The sequence below is a fragment of the Coffea arabica genome, chromosome 10e (genome assembly GCF_036785885.1).
Source record: "Coffea arabica cultivar ET-39 chromosome 10e, Coffea Arabica ET-39 HiFi, whole genome shotgun sequence".
In the NCBI taxonomy this organism is placed as follows: Eukaryota; Viridiplantae; Streptophyta; class Magnoliopsida; order Gentianales; family Rubiaceae; genus Coffea; species Coffea arabica.
Window position 1 is genome coordinate 5,389,717 of NC_092328.1, and position 15,709 is coordinate 5,405,425.

The following is a 15,709-nucleotide window of genomic DNA, read 5'->3' on the forward strand; positions in this document are numbered from 1 at the left end:
CGTGACATGCATGATTTTATATTTTGAAGGAAATAATAAAATATTTAAGATTAATTATATATATATATATATATATATTGTCGTTGTCTACACTGTTACAATTAGATATATGATATATGTTGAATTTGAAATTTGAAATTTACTTTTGTGTCATCTATGCAACCGTAATAGTATATACACTGACTGACCGTGTATATAAAATTTATTCAAATATTTATATAAAACATAAAAGATAAAAAAATTTCATGAAAGCTTGCTAAAAATCTAAAACTACTGAACAAAAAGTTGAAATAAGAAACAAGAATCAAGAAAAAAAAGAAAGAAAGGAAAGAATAGCAATCATTGTTAGTTTTGCTCTGGTCCAGTGTCCAGTGTCCAGAGGCTCCCGAGCCTCACTTCTCTGCGTCCTCCTTCCCTTCCCAGCCCGTTTCTCCATTTTTTCTCCAGCGAATCTCCTCACTTAAATACTCCCTATTTGCAAGAATTTCCGAGAATCTCACAACTGTCATCCACATTGCCTCTCCTAGAAAATTAATTCCTGAAACACCAAAAAATAAAAGGAAACAGATTAGCCTAGACCAGATCTGTTTGACAGAAAATTCCAGTATCCTACCTGCTCATTCATCACATATGTAAGTCTCCAAACTTTTAAAGTTTGAATTTTTACATCATAATTGCACATCCCGGATTTTTATTTATCCTTTTCTTTCTTTAATTTTCAGGGTATACGTTAAAACTATCTGTAGTTCTATGTATGCATAGATCTTGGGCTTAGAATTGCCAAAATTGAGAGTATCGAATTGAACTGGGAAAAGGGAAAGAAAAAGAAAGAAAAAAAGCCTTGTATTATATTTAAGGTTTAGAGAATGGTGTTTTGGGAGGCGTATGTGAGTGATGAATCAATGGGGACATTTGCTCCAATAGTGGTGTATTGGCTGTATGCTGGGTTTTACCAGCTGCTCCCACCTCTAGACAAGTATAGGTTGCATACTAGAAAGGAGGAAGATGAGAAGAATTTGGTGCCTTTGGGGTCAGTTATTAAAGGTGTCCTTTTGCAACAGCTGGTTCAGGCTGTAGTTGCAGAATTGCTTTTTCGGGTAAGACTTTTTCCGTTTCAGTTTGTTTCTAATTCGTATTAATTTCAGTTATCTAATTTTTTTTTTTCATTCTTGATCTTTGGACTGTATTCTTTTGTTGTTGTTGACGTTATAATGGTCTTCAAAAGCCTAATTAGCTTAGTAGGAAGAAGGTATAATGTAATGCAGTTACTTTTCCTGCCATAATTCTGTAGGAGTAATCGAGCATTATTATGTTAGTGACCATTCTGATGTCTTATATTGCTTTAAGGGATGGACGTTGGTATTGATTTTTCTTCAAGGAAAGATGAGATGATGCTGAATATTTGAGGTCAGAGTTGGTAATTTCAGTTAATATTTGATCTAAAAGGAAGAGTTTGAGAAGTTTGGTTATTTGACTTTCATGAATAACTATGTTCAAATGGCTATTTCTGAAGGTTAGACACAAATTTCGAGGGCTTGCTCTGGCAGCCCTCTGGTTCTGCTAGCTATCCAAAAGGGAGTGCTCAGCCTGATTTGCCCAATCATTTGACCATCTCATCTTAGGGAAAGTCAGATGAGCTTAAACCAAAATGTTTCTGAACTTTTCCTTGCCCCCAAACGTACTTCTCTTTTTTCCTTGTTTAACTTGAGTAAATTAAGTCCGCGGGCAAATAGCTGTACATTGGACAATTGTCATCCTGAGGTTAGCGTTTACTTTTTATCTTTGTCCAGATTCGGAGTTCACAACCGCCTTTGGTAACCTTCCTCCATTATTCAGGATGCCCTTATTCACTATTTTCGAATTAAATATTACGCAGTTAAAGTTCCTTGCGTTTTGTGCTCCATTAACTACTTATGCTCTTCGTCAAGTTTGCATGTATGACCTGCCACCTCCAACAGCTTACCTGAACTGGTCATTAAAATCTAAAGTACTGGTAGCCAATATGTCCTTTAATGGAAGAATCATGTTCACATATGCTAATAAAATTAAATGTGTTTTTTGTTGCACTGTGTTCCTTGAAATACTTGGACAGTTTAGCATTAGATAATCAATATCCTCAAAAGAAGCTGGAGATTTGTTTTTGATGGGTAAGAAAAATTATCTAATCAGTTGTGCATGAAATTGATTTGTCTATGATAAAATAGGTTTAAATTTCTGTTGGATAAAACACCTGATAGTATAGTAAACGACAGAGGTTTGAACATCCTTGAAAAGTTATCTAGTTATGTCAAATTTTAATGGGAAACAGTGGAATATTTTCCATATAGCATCAATTTAAGTCTTAAAGTGAATTTGTGTTAAACTGTGTAAGAGTTAAAGAACATATATGGCAGACTCACACTCTTAGTAAACAAAATTTATAACAGCCTATTACTTAATGAAGGCCAAGATGATTCCCCAACGAACAGGCAATGAGTGCCATAACAAGAATACATGATCAGATTCGCCACATCTTTTATTTTTATACAAATGAAGGTAAAGGCTCAAAAGAAAAGTAACTTTACTTGGGTGGTTACTGCTTTGGAAACTAACCGATGAAGAATGTGATAATCGGTCTATATTTTGTACAATGAAAACCTTAAAGGGATTTCAACTGGATTTATCTGGCACGTTCACAGACTACCAATGGTGGAGCTGCATCAGTGCAGCTGCCCCCCCCCCCCCCCCCCCCCCTTCAAGATATTAGAAATTGTTCTAGTCTCCCTTTTGAATGTAAATTTTTGAAGAACTATATCATTATGAGAATTAGCTTCTGCCCATCTTTCTGAAATAAGAGAATGTTCTGTTTGCTTGGTTTGAAGTTGTCCTCCAGTTTTGTGTCTGGGGGTTTGGGTATACGTAAAGGTGCGGGATCAAATAGAATGCGATGGAACTTCTAGAAACTGCAAAAGGAAAGGTAGTTATAAAAAGTGCATATCAATATAATGCATCTGCAAGCAGATACAATAGGAAGATTAGCAGCTAATTGGTATCATTCCTGCTACCTTTTGCATTCTGATACCATTGTCAAGTGCCATCAGTTTCAAAATTTCCCTACTATATTGGTGAGAGACGATGAAGCTCCTATTTTCTACTGCAAAGATATTAAAGCTATCTGTTTTAAGGAACTTACTCAAACCATACTTGAGTATGTTAAAATAAAATATTACTGTGCAAATCAAAACTGGCATTTAGATTCAAAAAGAGCTCTTATGTGACTCTATAGTTTCTTAAGCAATCCTCATCCCCCAACCCCCACCACCACCACCACCAAAAAGAAAAAAAACCAACCTATTTAAAAGGAAAATGAGTGATGAAAGTACCAGAAATGGCTACTTTCTTTTCATGGTAGGGGAGGAGTAAGAGACAGAGAGAAGAGAGAGGAACTGAACTTTCATTTCTTCTCGTGATCCTTTAATCTTTTTCTTGATGATCATTCAGAAAGTGAAAAATACTGGTTTATCAGGCCGTAAAGATGTTTATAGTGGTATCATGTAGACTAAAAAACATTTTATGGTTTTATTGATTATATTAGTGTACTTTCTCAGGAGATTTGATTATGAATGCTAGAATCTTTATACCTACCTATCCCCTTAGAAGTTCTTCGGTTCACGTTTTAGTATTCCTAATAGGATGTGTATTTCCAAACCATAATGATGTAAAGTCTGTAGTAAAACTACAGCACAACGTCTAATGACCGACATATGTGAACAACTCATGGAAAGTCAAGATTATGTTGCTTTTCACCTCTATATGTGAAAGTTAGATTCTTACCTCTTTTTGTACCAGAGAAATGCCTCTGGTACTTTTCACCTCAATATAAGTCCTCGATCTGTTGTTTGGCTCATAGAATTACCTTGAATTGTTTCATGCATTTATATTCAACAACTAATCCCTTTTACCTTCGTTGCAGTTGACCTCAAATATGAATTCATCTGGAATCATAGTTCAGCCTTCAATTTTTATCCAGATTGTGCAGATAATCATTGCAATGCTGGTTATGGACACATGGCAATATTTTGTGCACCGCTACATGCACCAGAACTTGTTTCTATACCGACATATCCATTCCCAACACCATAGGCTGGTTGTCCCTTATGCCATTGGGGCCCTGTACAATCACCCACTTGAAGGTCTTTTATTAGACACATTTGGTGGTGCTATTTCCTTTCTCATCTCAGGAATGACTGCAAGAACTGCTGTGATATTCTTCTGCTTCGCTGTAGTGAAAACTGTGGATGATCATTGTGGACTATGGCTTCCTGGTAATATTTTCCATCTACTTTTCCAAAACAATACTGCATACCATGATATTCACCATCAACTCCAAGGCACAAAGTTCAACTACTCTCAGCCATTCTTTCCCATCTGGGACAAGCTTCTAGGAACATACGTGCCATACAGACTTGTCAAGCGACCTGAAGGGGGTTTTGAGGCCAGACTGATCAAAGACTGATTGCATCATTTATTCGGTTTGTTATGGTAAAAAGCTTGCACAATTTGGACCGTGCGACAACCTTGTAAAGGCTGCCTATATGATTTCTAAGACAATATATTTTAGCTTCAATTGAAGCTGCCAGCTCTTATGCAGTGATTTTGTTTATTCCTTTTCCCATTTCTTAGACTAATTCCCTTCTGCATAGATTTTCAGTTCAAGTTCACTAACCTACCTTTAAAGTTGTATGTTTATCCCTGAAGCGTGTGTTGTGCAGTATTAGTTGTTCCATCATTCATAACTTGCTCGTACTCTGGCAGGTTGACAATTCTATATCGCAGTTTGGTATTTGTAGGACCTTTCCTTGCAGAGGCAGGAACTGTAAGTAGAAAGTCTGATGATATTTACATTAGATGTAATTGTGGTGTTTGCCTTTTAATCGCAAATATATTTTTTTCATTTTTTTCCTCCTATGTTTACTTTTATGCTAATATTTCTTCTTGTCATATGCACGTCTTTTGTAGTATATTACAAGACCTTCCTCGATCCTGTTTTGTAGAGCTCTATAAGCCCCTAAGTTCTCTTTCAAAGACTAAAATGTGCACCACTGAGCTTATTAGTACATCCCTGACAACAAGCCTTTCATTGGCACAGCTGAGTCACTTTCTTGCAGGCTTTGCTGAAATTTTCTGAAGTGGATCATTGTCCAGGCTTTTCGAAAATTATTGATCCCCTACTTTCTTTTATTTTCATGTGTGCAAGATTTTCTTTAGGAAAACTGCACGTAAAAACAAATCACCTGAATCTTTTCTGTGTGCATGGGGGGAACTGGAGGGAGGGGATAATGGCGGTAGGGAGCAGCAGCCCACAGCTTCAAGTTTTATTTATCAGTAGCCAATGGTTATGGCCAAATTCTTGTATTATTTGATACAAGTCGAAGTTTTTCATTTCCAAAGTTAGGAGTTATTGGTTATACTTTCGACAGTAAATTTCAGAAATCTCTAGACTTTCACAAACTATCATCATTAATCCTCACAACTTTCAGAGCAATTTCCTGTTAGAGTTTTTGTGCTTTTCTATATACTTATTAGTAGAACCAAATCAATATTACAGCACTAATAACCGTCGCTAATGAAGTTTGGAAACAACAAACGGGGATTTGAAACAATTTGAAAGGGGACAACCTAATGAACAGAAAAATATACCGTCAAGCACTGATTCCACTTTGAACTTCTAAAGTTTTAACTAATTTCACAAGTACCGCAGGCGCTTAACTCTCGTTTAAACACTCGTCAAGAGATTATTTTAAAAAAACTATTTGAAATAATATATTGTAGCATTCTCTGTGATATGATACAATACAATATGAGTTGAATAAACTCTTTTTTTTGTTTGCAAATCATGCTAACCAAATGAATTATGTGCGAAATAATAAAAATGAGTGTTTGATGTATATCTAACAAAATAGTTGGCAACTGTATTGAAAATCATAACATTTTGGAGTAAAAAAATATTATATATTGTGAGATAAAAAAAATTAGTTCAAAAGATTAAAAAAATAATTTAAAAAGCGTATTTATAATACAATTAAAATTCAAAAATTAAAGGTGACAATTGTTTGAATTTCGAAAACATCGAAAGGGGCATGCAGTAATTAGCCCTAAAATGGAAGCGTAAAGTTGTGAAGGCGTACAGGAAAGCATCTAGAGCTTTCCAGCTCCCACTGCTTTTCCTTCAATATTTACCCTTTTGCGTCTTCGCAATTATAAGTTCCCTCAACTCTTCATTGCCCATCATCCTCATAACCAGTTTAACAGTACAACTTCTCCTACCACAGATCAACAATAGCAAAGATGAGGTACAATTATCTTCTCCTTTTGTCCTATTCTCTTTTGTCAATTGTGTACTATTTTGCTTTTTTTGTTTTTTTTGTTTTGGATTATAGTTATATTTTTCCATTTTGTGTTCTTTTATTCTGCTTAATTTTGTCCTGTACTTTTAATTAGTGAAGTGCATTTTTTTAGTTCATTAGTTTGGTGGTCTTTTTTTTTTTTTTGTGCCGTTCAGTTTTATCTCAAGTTCTAGTGGATGTTCGAGTCAAAACCCTAGGGTTTAAGACTGCTACTTTAACTCCAACTGAAGCAATCAACTCTTTTCCCTGGAGGGTTTTCATTTGCTGTTTAGTTTGTTCCCCATCTGTTTGGAATTTTAATGCAACAAAATGTAGCGATGACTTGGGCCTTTAACTTGTGAATTTGCGTTTTGGGAATTTTCTGTAAGGTTTTGATTCGATTTAACTGAATACGTTTTGGGATTTGAAATCCAAAATAATTGATGAATTTTCTTGCATGTTGCGATTGCGGGTTGAATGCTGTTTGGATAGGGTTCATGGATAGAGTTTGCAAATGAATGGTGATATCTTAAATAATAGTGTGGTGGTGGCCTCCAACCCAGGGCATAGAAACTGAACCAACTAGGAGGTTTTGTAGTTTCAAAAGGTTTATTAAGGAGACTACCATGAATGTTAATGCTTGTATTCAATTGAAAATATTCCATTCATGTTGTTTTATAACCTGATTCTGTATGGTGGTGTGATTAACGAATACCATTTTTCTTGCTAAATAATTCATTAATGAGCACAGCCTGTGATTTTCTATGGGAGTTGTTATGAAATTATCTAAAATAAGCATGACTCACTTGGTGAGGACTTTTTACTTGTTATGTTACGTATTTACATTTACTTTTTCTTATTGATTTTCCTTCCTTTTTCGCTGCTGATCTATATTGAGAGAGTTTGTGTTCTTTGTACAGCCGACATCCTATGGTAAAGTGGGCTCAGAGGTCTGACAGGTTGTTTATAACTGTTGAGTTACCGGATGCTAATAATGTGACACATAAGCTAGAGCCAGAAGGAAAGTTTTTGTTTTCTGCCACAACTGGAGTAGATAACACGCCTTATGAAGTTGAATTCGATCTTTTTGACAAGGTCGATGTAAATGTAGGTGTTGCAAAATCTCTCACTTTGCCTCTTGTATATATACGCATTGACGAAGAATGACAATATTTTAAAACTATGTCTTTTAGGAGAGCAAAATTAGTGCTACCTCCAGGAACATTTGTTATCTTGTAAAGAAGGCTGAGAATAAATGGTGGAGTAGACTCTTAAAGCAGGGTGGAAAGCCTCCTATCTTTCTGAAAGTTGATTGGGACAAATGGGTGGATGAAGATGAGCAAGACGAGAAAGGTAAATGACAATCCTGAATCCTATATCTCCCGCTCCTTAATTGATTCCCATTGAAGATATCTCCTGCTTGTTATTTGGTATTCATGGTTGCCTTTTTATTTTCAGTTGGATCTGACATGGATTTTGGTGACATTGACTTCTCGGTAAGTATCAAACTAGAATATGTCACGAGTGATTCATCTATTGTTTTTTTGGATATTAACCTGCTTCCATATGTTCAGAAATTAAATATGGGCGGAGGTGGAGATTTTGATGCTGATATTGCTGACAGGGATGAAGGCAAGTGTTCTTATGTTGAACCTTTTGTTTATATAAACTTGCTGAACGGCTTTTTGGTTGACAATTGTGGTTGGTATTATGAACTTGCAGGAGATGATGACAGTGACACGGAGGATGAAATTAAGGAAGAAGGAGCTGCAGCTAGTGGTGAACCACATACAGCACCTGCTAGCAATGAATCAGAAACAAAAGCTTGAAAGGACAGGGAGGAGCAAGAAACTTGAGAGGATCTGAGCATGTCGTCGGTCTTGGTTTTTTTTTAAAATTTATTTAGTCATATGACATATGCTGGGATACGCCATCGTTTGACATGTTTAGCTTGTGTGCTTGTTATGGTGTTTTGAATATAATGAATTTAGGCCTTTTAACATGAAGTAGGCTTGTATTAATGTCACTAATCCACTGTGGTTATACTGCTTGTTATACTCTTTAAGATCATTATCCACCTTCTTCCTTCTTCTGGCTCAGACGAAATTTCAGATCATTTTCCACCTCCTTCAACACATGGAAAATATTGTATTGCTTTTGTGATTTTTGCTGGCAATGTGTTTTTGGGTTCAACAGCAGGCGTTACCTTTTGAAGGTTGAACTGGCTTGCCTCTGACCCTTCCTCTCCCCTTTCTAAAGCCAAAGACGATACCAGTAGTTGGTCATCGGATTGATAAAAAAGAGAGAATAGGGCGACACTTGGTTCTAATCTTGAATTGACGGGTACTGTTTTAACTTCTAACACGCGGTAAGTTTTTCAAGTGCTCGTAACTTGACGTTCATAACTCGGATTGGGAATGGAAGAAGACGGCAAAGGCAAAAGAAAATCAATACCAGTCTTTAATTAAAAGAAGTAGATGTGCAATCGAACTTTTGTTCCTTCCTTGCACTAGAGTCTCAAGCGTGGTGAAGACACGAAACAAGTGCTCATTCGTCTCTGGACCATGAAGAAAGAGAGAGCAAGCAAGCGTACATGAATACGGCGGTGCAGTTACCCTTTCCAAATAATGGTACGATCGCACTTGATAGTTTTGCCCCTTCTCAGACTGCACTTCTCGATTGACAGAGTAAAAAGAATTAGCCTAATGCTGTTCAGCAGTTGCAATAAGCTTCTTGCGAGGACCCGCACTTGTTCTGAAATGCTGTCTGTATATCCATCAATGCATGCGTGCGCAGGTAGGTATGCATCCGAAATTGTAGTAATTCAATCTTCAAGTAACAAGAACCATCCAGGGACACTTTTACAGCCCACAGACGAGAAATTAAAAACATTATGCATTTCACCAATAATCTCTACAAGTACAAGAGCCATTCTTGAATCTGTGAAAGCGAGTTCTGTCACGAACAATAATTTCCCTCTTATAAATCTTCGAAATGAGTTTAATCGCTGTATGACAGTCTCCACATATTCTTAGATTCTTGTTTACACTAATAGGCACCTCAGCGCTAGTGCCTATCAAAGCAAAGGCCACAGCCAACTTCTCACTGTGATAACCCAAGACATTCTCCTTGTCCTCATGACCTATATCGTGCAACACATTATTGGTCTCTGGCACATATCCGCATTCACTAATCCTAAACCTAATCTCATCAAGCTTCTGATAAATATCCCTCCAATTGGGATGGCTCTGATCACCGTTAATAAATTTATAGATCACACCACCAACTTCAGTATAACTGAATCCCGGTATTTTTTTGACAGCCCTATTTTTCATGGCTTCCCTCACCCTCCCCACATCATTCCACCTCCCATGTGAAGCATAAAGATTCGACAGTAACACAAAGTCCCCACAACTACGTGATCCCATTTCTACAAGCTTCCCGGATGCTTTCTCTGCCATCTCCACATTCCCATAAGTTTTACAAGCCCCTAACAAAGTTTGCCAAAGCACAACATCTGGATATGTGGGCATTGATGCTATAATCTTGTACGCCTTCTCCAACCGTCCTGCTCTTCCTAACAGGTCAACAACACTACCATAATGTTTCACATTTTTATCCACCCCACTTTCCTCCATTGACTCGAACAACTTCAACCCTTCATCCACCAACCCTGCATGGTTACACGCGCACAATGCTGCCAAATAACTCACCCTATCCGGCCCCAAACCATCTCGTTCTAATAGCTTGAACAGCTCTAATGCTTTAACTCCATCCCCATGCATTGCATATGCCATAACCATTGTATTCCAAGTAATAAGTGTTTTCCTACATTTCATGCCACCGAACACTTCAAACGCCTTGTTAACAAATCCACATTTCCCAAACATGTCAATAACTGCATTGCAAACGTTTACATTGTCATCAAGCTTTTGATCTCTAATATAATCATAAATCTTTTCTCCCTCCTTAAAAGCACCAAGCTGTGAACAAGCAGATAGTGCTCCCAGGACGGTAACCTCATTTGGGCTCAGCCCATTCTCCCTCATCCGCTTAAAAAACTCTAGAGCTTCATTTGGTCGGTTCCCTTGAGCCATCCCAGCAATCATAGCATTCCAGCTCGCAATATCCCTCCTAGTCATTTCTTCGAACAAAACCGACGCGCAATTCAAATCCCCACATTTTGCATAGGCATCAAGCAGAGTGGTCTGCAATAAAACATCAGCACCCACCCCAAGCTTGACAATCTCAGCATGGAACTGAAGGGCTTCAATCCGGGCCAAAGCGCGAGCGCAGGCCTTGAGGGTGAAGGAACAAGTCAAGGCATCAGGGGTGCAACGGGCACGCCGCATGGACACGTAGCAAGTGACTGCATCTAGTGGTTGGCGGCTTTGGGCGAGGCCGCGGATAATGGCGTTCCAATCATTGGTGGCAGGGTGGGGGATGTGGTTGAAGATAAAGGTGGCGTAAGACAGGCTGCCGGCGGAGGAGGTGGCGCAAAAGTCAAGCAGCTTTGACCGGGAAAAGTAGGATTTGAAAAGGCCGGTGGTTATGAGGTGGGCTTGAAGCTGCTTGATGTGTGGTAGGGAATTGCATTTGGTCAGGAGCTTTTCAGCATAGGCCATGCAACGAAAGAGGCGTCGTAGTGAACTTGTAGCCGGAACTACGCAGAGCGAATTTTTGATGTTGCTGAAATCCGAAGCACCACATTGATTTGATCTTGAGGCTCATTGCAATAATAATAGGTCCAATTTAATGTTTATATCCAGATCCGAAAACTCTCTATTTTGAGCGAATATATAGATTGACTTCGGTCTCCTTTGAACAGAAGGAGAAAGGACTTCCTGTTCTTTTTCATTTCTTTGACGATTCAAATTTCAAGTTTACGATTGCAATTTATGGATATATATATACACACGTATGGCCTGGACTGTGGACATAAAATCTAAGGTCATTATAAGCATCAAACTTGCTAATAATCAATAGCATTGACAACTTAACAACAACAACACTGATATAATGCATATTTGTATGATTCTTTGATCTGATTAGAGAATTAATCTTGTTCAAGGCAGAGGAGCTGCAGGATATTGAAGTACTAAGGATCGCCCCGCCAAATTTCCAATAAATAGATGAGTAAACAAATGGACAAATTCAATGAAGTATGACATGCTCTAGAATCAAGGTCAGAAAATCTATTTGACGGTAAACAAACTTCTCTTCCTCAAATAACCGCAGATTTACGCCATGATTAATCACAAGAGTGACCTACTACCTACTACTTTTATAGAGAAAAATGAGGGCGAGCGAGATGGTTTACTAGAATTGGTGGAAGACAAGAAATTTATAGGGGTAGTGTCAAACTATTGGTACAGATGAAGAAAATCCATGCGCTTAAAAGCACATATAACAGAGGCAGAAAAGAATCTCAGCTATCAGGCAGTCTCATCTGCACCAGTTCAGCTGGAGGCCGCAGGGTACAAACCATTTCTTTTGTTTTCCCAAAATAAACCTGCAGATTCGTGAAGATTTAACATTTTAAGTTTTGTGTCTTTTGAGCAAACCAATCAACAGAAGAGACATTTAAGAAATACAAATATCATGACAAGAACTGAAGGTAACAAAAATCTTCTGGTTCTTGTACACCAAGAAAATGACGAGTGTTGATGACCTATTGTAAATAGAATTGCTATACCTGATCCAGAGAGTTTCTAAGTTTTCCCTCCATTTCTTCAATCATTTTTCCCATGTTGCATAAATGACCTTCTGCAACTGAGAGGTCCATGTTCATCTGTTGCAAAATTAAAGACAGTCAAAATCATGATATAAGAAACCTGCATAAAGAGCCCTTCTCATCTCTTTGCATCATTTTATACACCTGTGGGATGAACTACGGCATAGCCAAAAAATTTTTTACAAACAACAAATAGCAGTAACTTGAACCTCATAGCTTAAATACCAATTTTTACGGGAGGAAAAATCCAGTCATAAATATACAACCAAATGCAAGCATTAAGATTAAAATAAAAGATATTCCAGTCAACCATCTCTGTCACAACAATAATCATCAAGCCCAAACAATCGTATATAAATTACCTGTCTTCTAATTGATCCGGACAAATTAAAGGTGCCTGATGACTCATCATTTGTGGTCAATGACAACATAACTGTACTTGTCAAACAGTAATGGGCTTTTCCTTCTTCCTCGGGACCCACCTAATTCATATGTATGAGATTTACAAGAGGCATGAAAGATTAAGAAAAAAAATGAATGGGAGCTTGCTCCCTTTTAATTAATTTATTCATTATAGAAGGTTGCGGGGAAGAACTACCTCAATAACGTGTATGGCATCCCAAGCTCCTTCCTGCAGGTAACCTCTTTTACCATGTGCGGTCTTCGAGCCATCTTCAAGACATTTCAGAAATCAGTTCAAAGAAAGAGCATTTCCCTTCTCTCTACCAATTCAATAGAAACAATTACCTTTCTTTATTAAGAAACAAGCTACAAACCCTTCATTTTCATCTTCCCATAGATATACAGATGAAATTCCACCTTCATAGTACCTAACAACAATTTGATCAATTGAAGATCAAGCTCTAAACAGAGTCAAGATACTATTTATGGCTTGTCCTTTCATGAATCATCCAGAACGAGAAAGAATCTTGCACAAAGCTACTATCAAGGAAACAATTTCTCCTGGGTCTTTCTCAAACATGGAAATTGTGGGGAGCATGGTGTCTTAACATAGAACAGTTCTTTTATTCCCTAACTATAGGATAAAGGAAAAACGAGATAGGTAAAGGTTCTCACTGCTCACGATAGACAGCAAAAACTTCATTTGCTTCAATCTCAAGTTTTCTCAATTCTGGTGATGGATGAGGTCCATCTTCTAGTGGTGGATGATATTTATTTGACCAGGGCGACCTGCAAGTGAAACCAGGGATTTGTAAGACAGTACTTCAGAATATAAATTTACAATAAAAGCTAAAAGACAATATCAGCAAAGGGTTGAGTAACTGAGTTATGCATCTTCAAAAGCCCGATAAAATTCAAATAAGCTACCTAATGCACACTTAATATATGGACTGATGGGGCTTGTCTAGACATGTTACCATCCCAAATACTAAGCTCTAGAACTGGCAGTACAAGAATGTAGATATTTAACCACAGGAAAAACAAAAACTGTGTACTCAGGATGCCATTGATAATATAGATGACAAATAGCAAAAGCAACCAGATACCTTGGACAGGGCATTTAGAACAAATGTCAACAGAGTAATTTCCAATCTGAAGTGTATAATATTCCATTTTATAACAGTGCAAGATAACAAACAGGGAACTTTACCTGTAAGAGTCAGCATCTCTGTTGTATTCACACAAAATGAACTCTTTCCCACAGTCCACATCACATAAAACCTGTCTTTCCGAGTAAATGATTAGCATTTGTTCTACATGAATATAAAGCCCAGCAATAGAGAAGCACCAAATACCTGCATAAGAACAGCAGCTTATAATAGAAAGAACTTGCAAGATGAACTCTTTGCAAAAAAGAATGGCATACTGCAAATTGCTCTATTCTAACAAATACAGCTTCAAACAAACTCTAAAACATCTTTTACTAACCAAAATAACATTTTATTGAGCACGATAAGATTTACTTGAAATGCATGTTCACGTAGAACATCTTATATTAACCAAAGAAGAGCCTTAATCCAGTTCAATTCAAAGGCAGTATTTTCAACTTCTCAATAGAACTGAACCACGAAATTGCATTCAATCTACCCTTAAAAGACAAAAACTATCACTAGAAACAACACACAATGCCAATAATACGTCCATTCATTTTGCTCCTCTTTTAAGTCAAGCAAAAAGCTACATTCTTTGAAGCTAGAAGAGTCTCTGCTTACTACTTATTCAACATGAAGCAAACATACCCACAGAAAGTGCAGCAGAAGATTAAAACCCTAGCAAATTGAACTGCTCCGAAGGAATAGGTGTTCTCATTTCAACCTAATCAGCCGTAAGGCCTCACCAAAAACCACATTCAGTGTAAAAGGAAAAGCATAATAAACACAAATTAGTTGCAGACTCCATAAAAACAATGACCCTCCAAATAAAAACCAGTAAATAGTTGAATTATCTTCATATATTTTTCACCACACAAAAGAGGGGGTAAAAAGCAAAATCGGAATGACCAAATGCAAGAGAAATTTTACCTGGAGAGGCTGATCGACCTGAGAAAGGAGATCGGAGGAATGGTGAGGCAATAGGCTGAGCAGTGCAGAAAGCGCCGTTTCGCTATGCTTGGGCGGAATTCTTCTCATCAACCCCATTGCCGCCTCCATTTTTCAAAACCAAAACCACCACCCCCACTTTCTCTCTCTACATTCAACTGTATTGCTTAATAGCCCTGTATGGACAGGTGGATAGAGAGAAAAGTATTTTGCTCGTCTTCTTATCCACACCCCCCCCCCCAAAAAAAAAAACAAATCGTCGTTTTGTTTTATTCCAACTATTGTGATTTTTTTATTTTCGGCGATTTGTTTGATCCGAGCTTCCCTCGCGGGAACCATTTTAATGGAGAGAATAGGGGTGTGCAAAATCAAAAAATTCCGATTTATCGATCAAATTTAAATTGAATTCGGAATTTTCGAAATCGGTAAATCAGAAATCGGAATCGAATTCGGGTTTTTCGAATTCATATATTTTGAATTTGGTTCGAATTCGGTAATGGAGTTTTTATTTCCGATTTCGAATTCACAATTTGAAATCGGAATTCGAATTCCGATTTCGAATTCAAATTCATTTTTAATATATAAATATATTTTTTATACATGTAATATAAAATTTATACTATATAATATTATATAAAATTTATATAATATAATATAATATTATATTATATTATAAATTTTATATTATATAATAAATTTTATATTATATAATAATATATAAATTTTTCCGAATTCGGTGAAATCGAAATTTACGTGGTGAATTTTTCCGAATTCGGAATTGGTGAATTCGAAATCGAATTCGATCGAATTATCAAATGCCAAAATTTCGAAAAATTCCGAATTCAAACTTCCGAATTACTGATTTCGAATTCGATGCACACCCGTAGGAGAGAATGCTGCTTTGATTACTTGAGAAGGTTGCAAAGAGAGCCAGCTTCAGCCTAGTTATTGGACATTTGGACCCCTGTTGATTATAATGGAAATTCTTGAACTTCTTTTTATTCATTTTTCTTCCTACTTAGGAGAATCATATTTGGTTTGGATGTTGGTTCTGATTTTATTTCTCTTTCTTTCCCTGAGAATTTTAATTTTCACTTTTCAGAAAAATA

At 37.0% G+C, this 15,709-nt stretch overlaps 4 protein-coding genes across 6 annotated transcripts; 2 read left to right on the forward strand and 2 right to left on the reverse strand.

Moving 5' to 3' along the window:
- Positions 1 to 379: 379 nt before the first annotated feature.
- Positions 380 to 4,642, forward strand: LOC113710887 (very-long-chain aldehyde decarbonylase GL1-9). Its single transcript, XM_027233950.2, has 3 exons — positions 380 to 632; positions 723 to 1,097; positions 3,953 to 4,642. The coding sequence occupies exons 2-3, from the start codon at positions 867 to 869 to the stop codon at positions 4,493 to 4,495; spliced, it is 774 nt and encodes a 257-aa protein (XP_027089751.1). The 5' UTR covers positions 380 to 632; positions 723 to 866; the 3' UTR covers positions 4,496 to 4,642.
- A 1,497-nt stretch (positions 4,643 to 6,139) lies between these two features.
- On the forward strand, positions 6,140 to 8,464 carry LOC113710890 (co-chaperone protein p23-1). The gene is made up of 6 exons (XM_027233953.2): positions 6,140 to 6,332; positions 7,286 to 7,472; positions 7,559 to 7,718; positions 7,824 to 7,861; positions 7,940 to 7,997; positions 8,088 to 8,464. Exons 1-6 carry the CDS (start codon positions 6,328 to 6,330, stop codon positions 8,192 to 8,194), a joined length of 555 nt encoding a protein of 184 aa, XP_027089754.1. The 5' UTR covers positions 6,140 to 6,327; the 3' UTR covers positions 8,195 to 8,464.
- Positions 8,465 to 9,244: 780 nt separating this feature from the next.
- On the reverse strand, positions 9,245 to 11,138 carry LOC113710886 (pentatricopeptide repeat-containing protein At1g34160). Its single transcript, XM_027233949.2, has one exon. The coding sequence runs from the start codon at positions 10,988 to 10,990 to the stop codon at positions 9,266 to 9,268; it is 1,725 nt and encodes a 574-aa protein (XP_027089750.1). The 5' UTR covers positions 10,991 to 11,138; the 3' UTR covers positions 9,245 to 9,265.
- A 317-nt stretch (positions 11,139 to 11,455) lies between these two features.
- Positions 11,456 to 14,841, reverse strand: LOC113710888 (F-actin-capping protein subunit beta). Of its 3 annotated transcripts, none has more exons than XM_027233951.2 (8): positions 14,583 to 14,841; positions 13,712 to 13,782; positions 13,177 to 13,290; positions 12,847 to 12,929; positions 12,698 to 12,771; positions 12,462 to 12,581; positions 12,061 to 12,156; positions 11,456 to 11,877 (listed from the first exon to the last, which is right to left on the reverse strand). In XM_027233951.2, exons 1-8 carry the CDS (start codon positions 14,709 to 14,711, stop codon positions 11,794 to 11,796), a joined length of 771 nt encoding a protein of 256 aa, XP_027089752.2. In that variant the 5' UTR covers positions 14,712 to 14,841; the 3' UTR covers positions 11,456 to 11,793. The 3 variants fall into 3 exon arrangements, with proteins under 3 accessions (XP_027089752.2, XP_027089753.2, XP_071924280.1); XM_027233952.2 differs by having other exon boundaries at positions 13,712 to 13,856; positions 14,583 to 14,781; XM_072068179.1 differs by lacking the exon at positions 14,583 to 14,841 and adding an exon at positions 14,301 to 14,406 and having other exon boundaries at positions 11,617 to 11,877; positions 13,712 to 13,856.
- Between the last annotated feature and the right edge of the window lie 868 nt (positions 14,842 to 15,709).

Bases quoted from the DNA above. Each gene is read 5' to 3' on its own strand.
- LOC113710887 (XM_027233950.2), top strand. From the start codon at position 867: ATGGTGTTTTGGGAGGCGTATGTGAGTGATGAATCAATGGGGACATTT. The intron at 1,098-3,952 runs GTAAGACTTTTT...CCTTCGTTGCAG, and splicing joins TTGCAGAATTGCTTTTTCGG to TTGACCTCAAATATGAATTC.
- LOC113710888 (XM_027233951.2), bottom strand. From the start codon at position 14,711: ATGGAGGCGGCAATGGGGTTGATGAGAAGAATTCCGCCCAAGCATAGC. The intron at 12,772-12,846 runs GTAATTGTTTCT...AATGTCTTGAAG, and splicing joins TTGTTTCTTAATAAAGAAAG to ATGGCTCGAAGACCGCACAT. The intron at 12,582-12,697 runs GTAGTTCTTCCC...CATATGAATTAG, and splicing joins ATGCCATACACGTTATTGAG to GTGGGTCCCGAGGAAGAAGG.
- LOC113710890 (XM_027233953.2), top strand. The intron at 7,862-7,939 runs GTAAGTATCAAA...CCATATGTTCAG, and splicing joins TTGGTGACATTGACTTCTCG to AAATTAAATATGGGCGGAGG. The intron at 7,998-8,087 runs GCAAGTGTTCTT...ATGAACTTGCAG, and splicing joins TATTGCTGACAGGGATGAAG to GAGATGATGACAGTGACACG.
- LOC113710886 (XM_027233949.2), bottom strand. From the start codon at position 10,990: ATGGCCTATGCTGAAAAGCTCCTGACCAAATGCAATTCCCTACCACAC.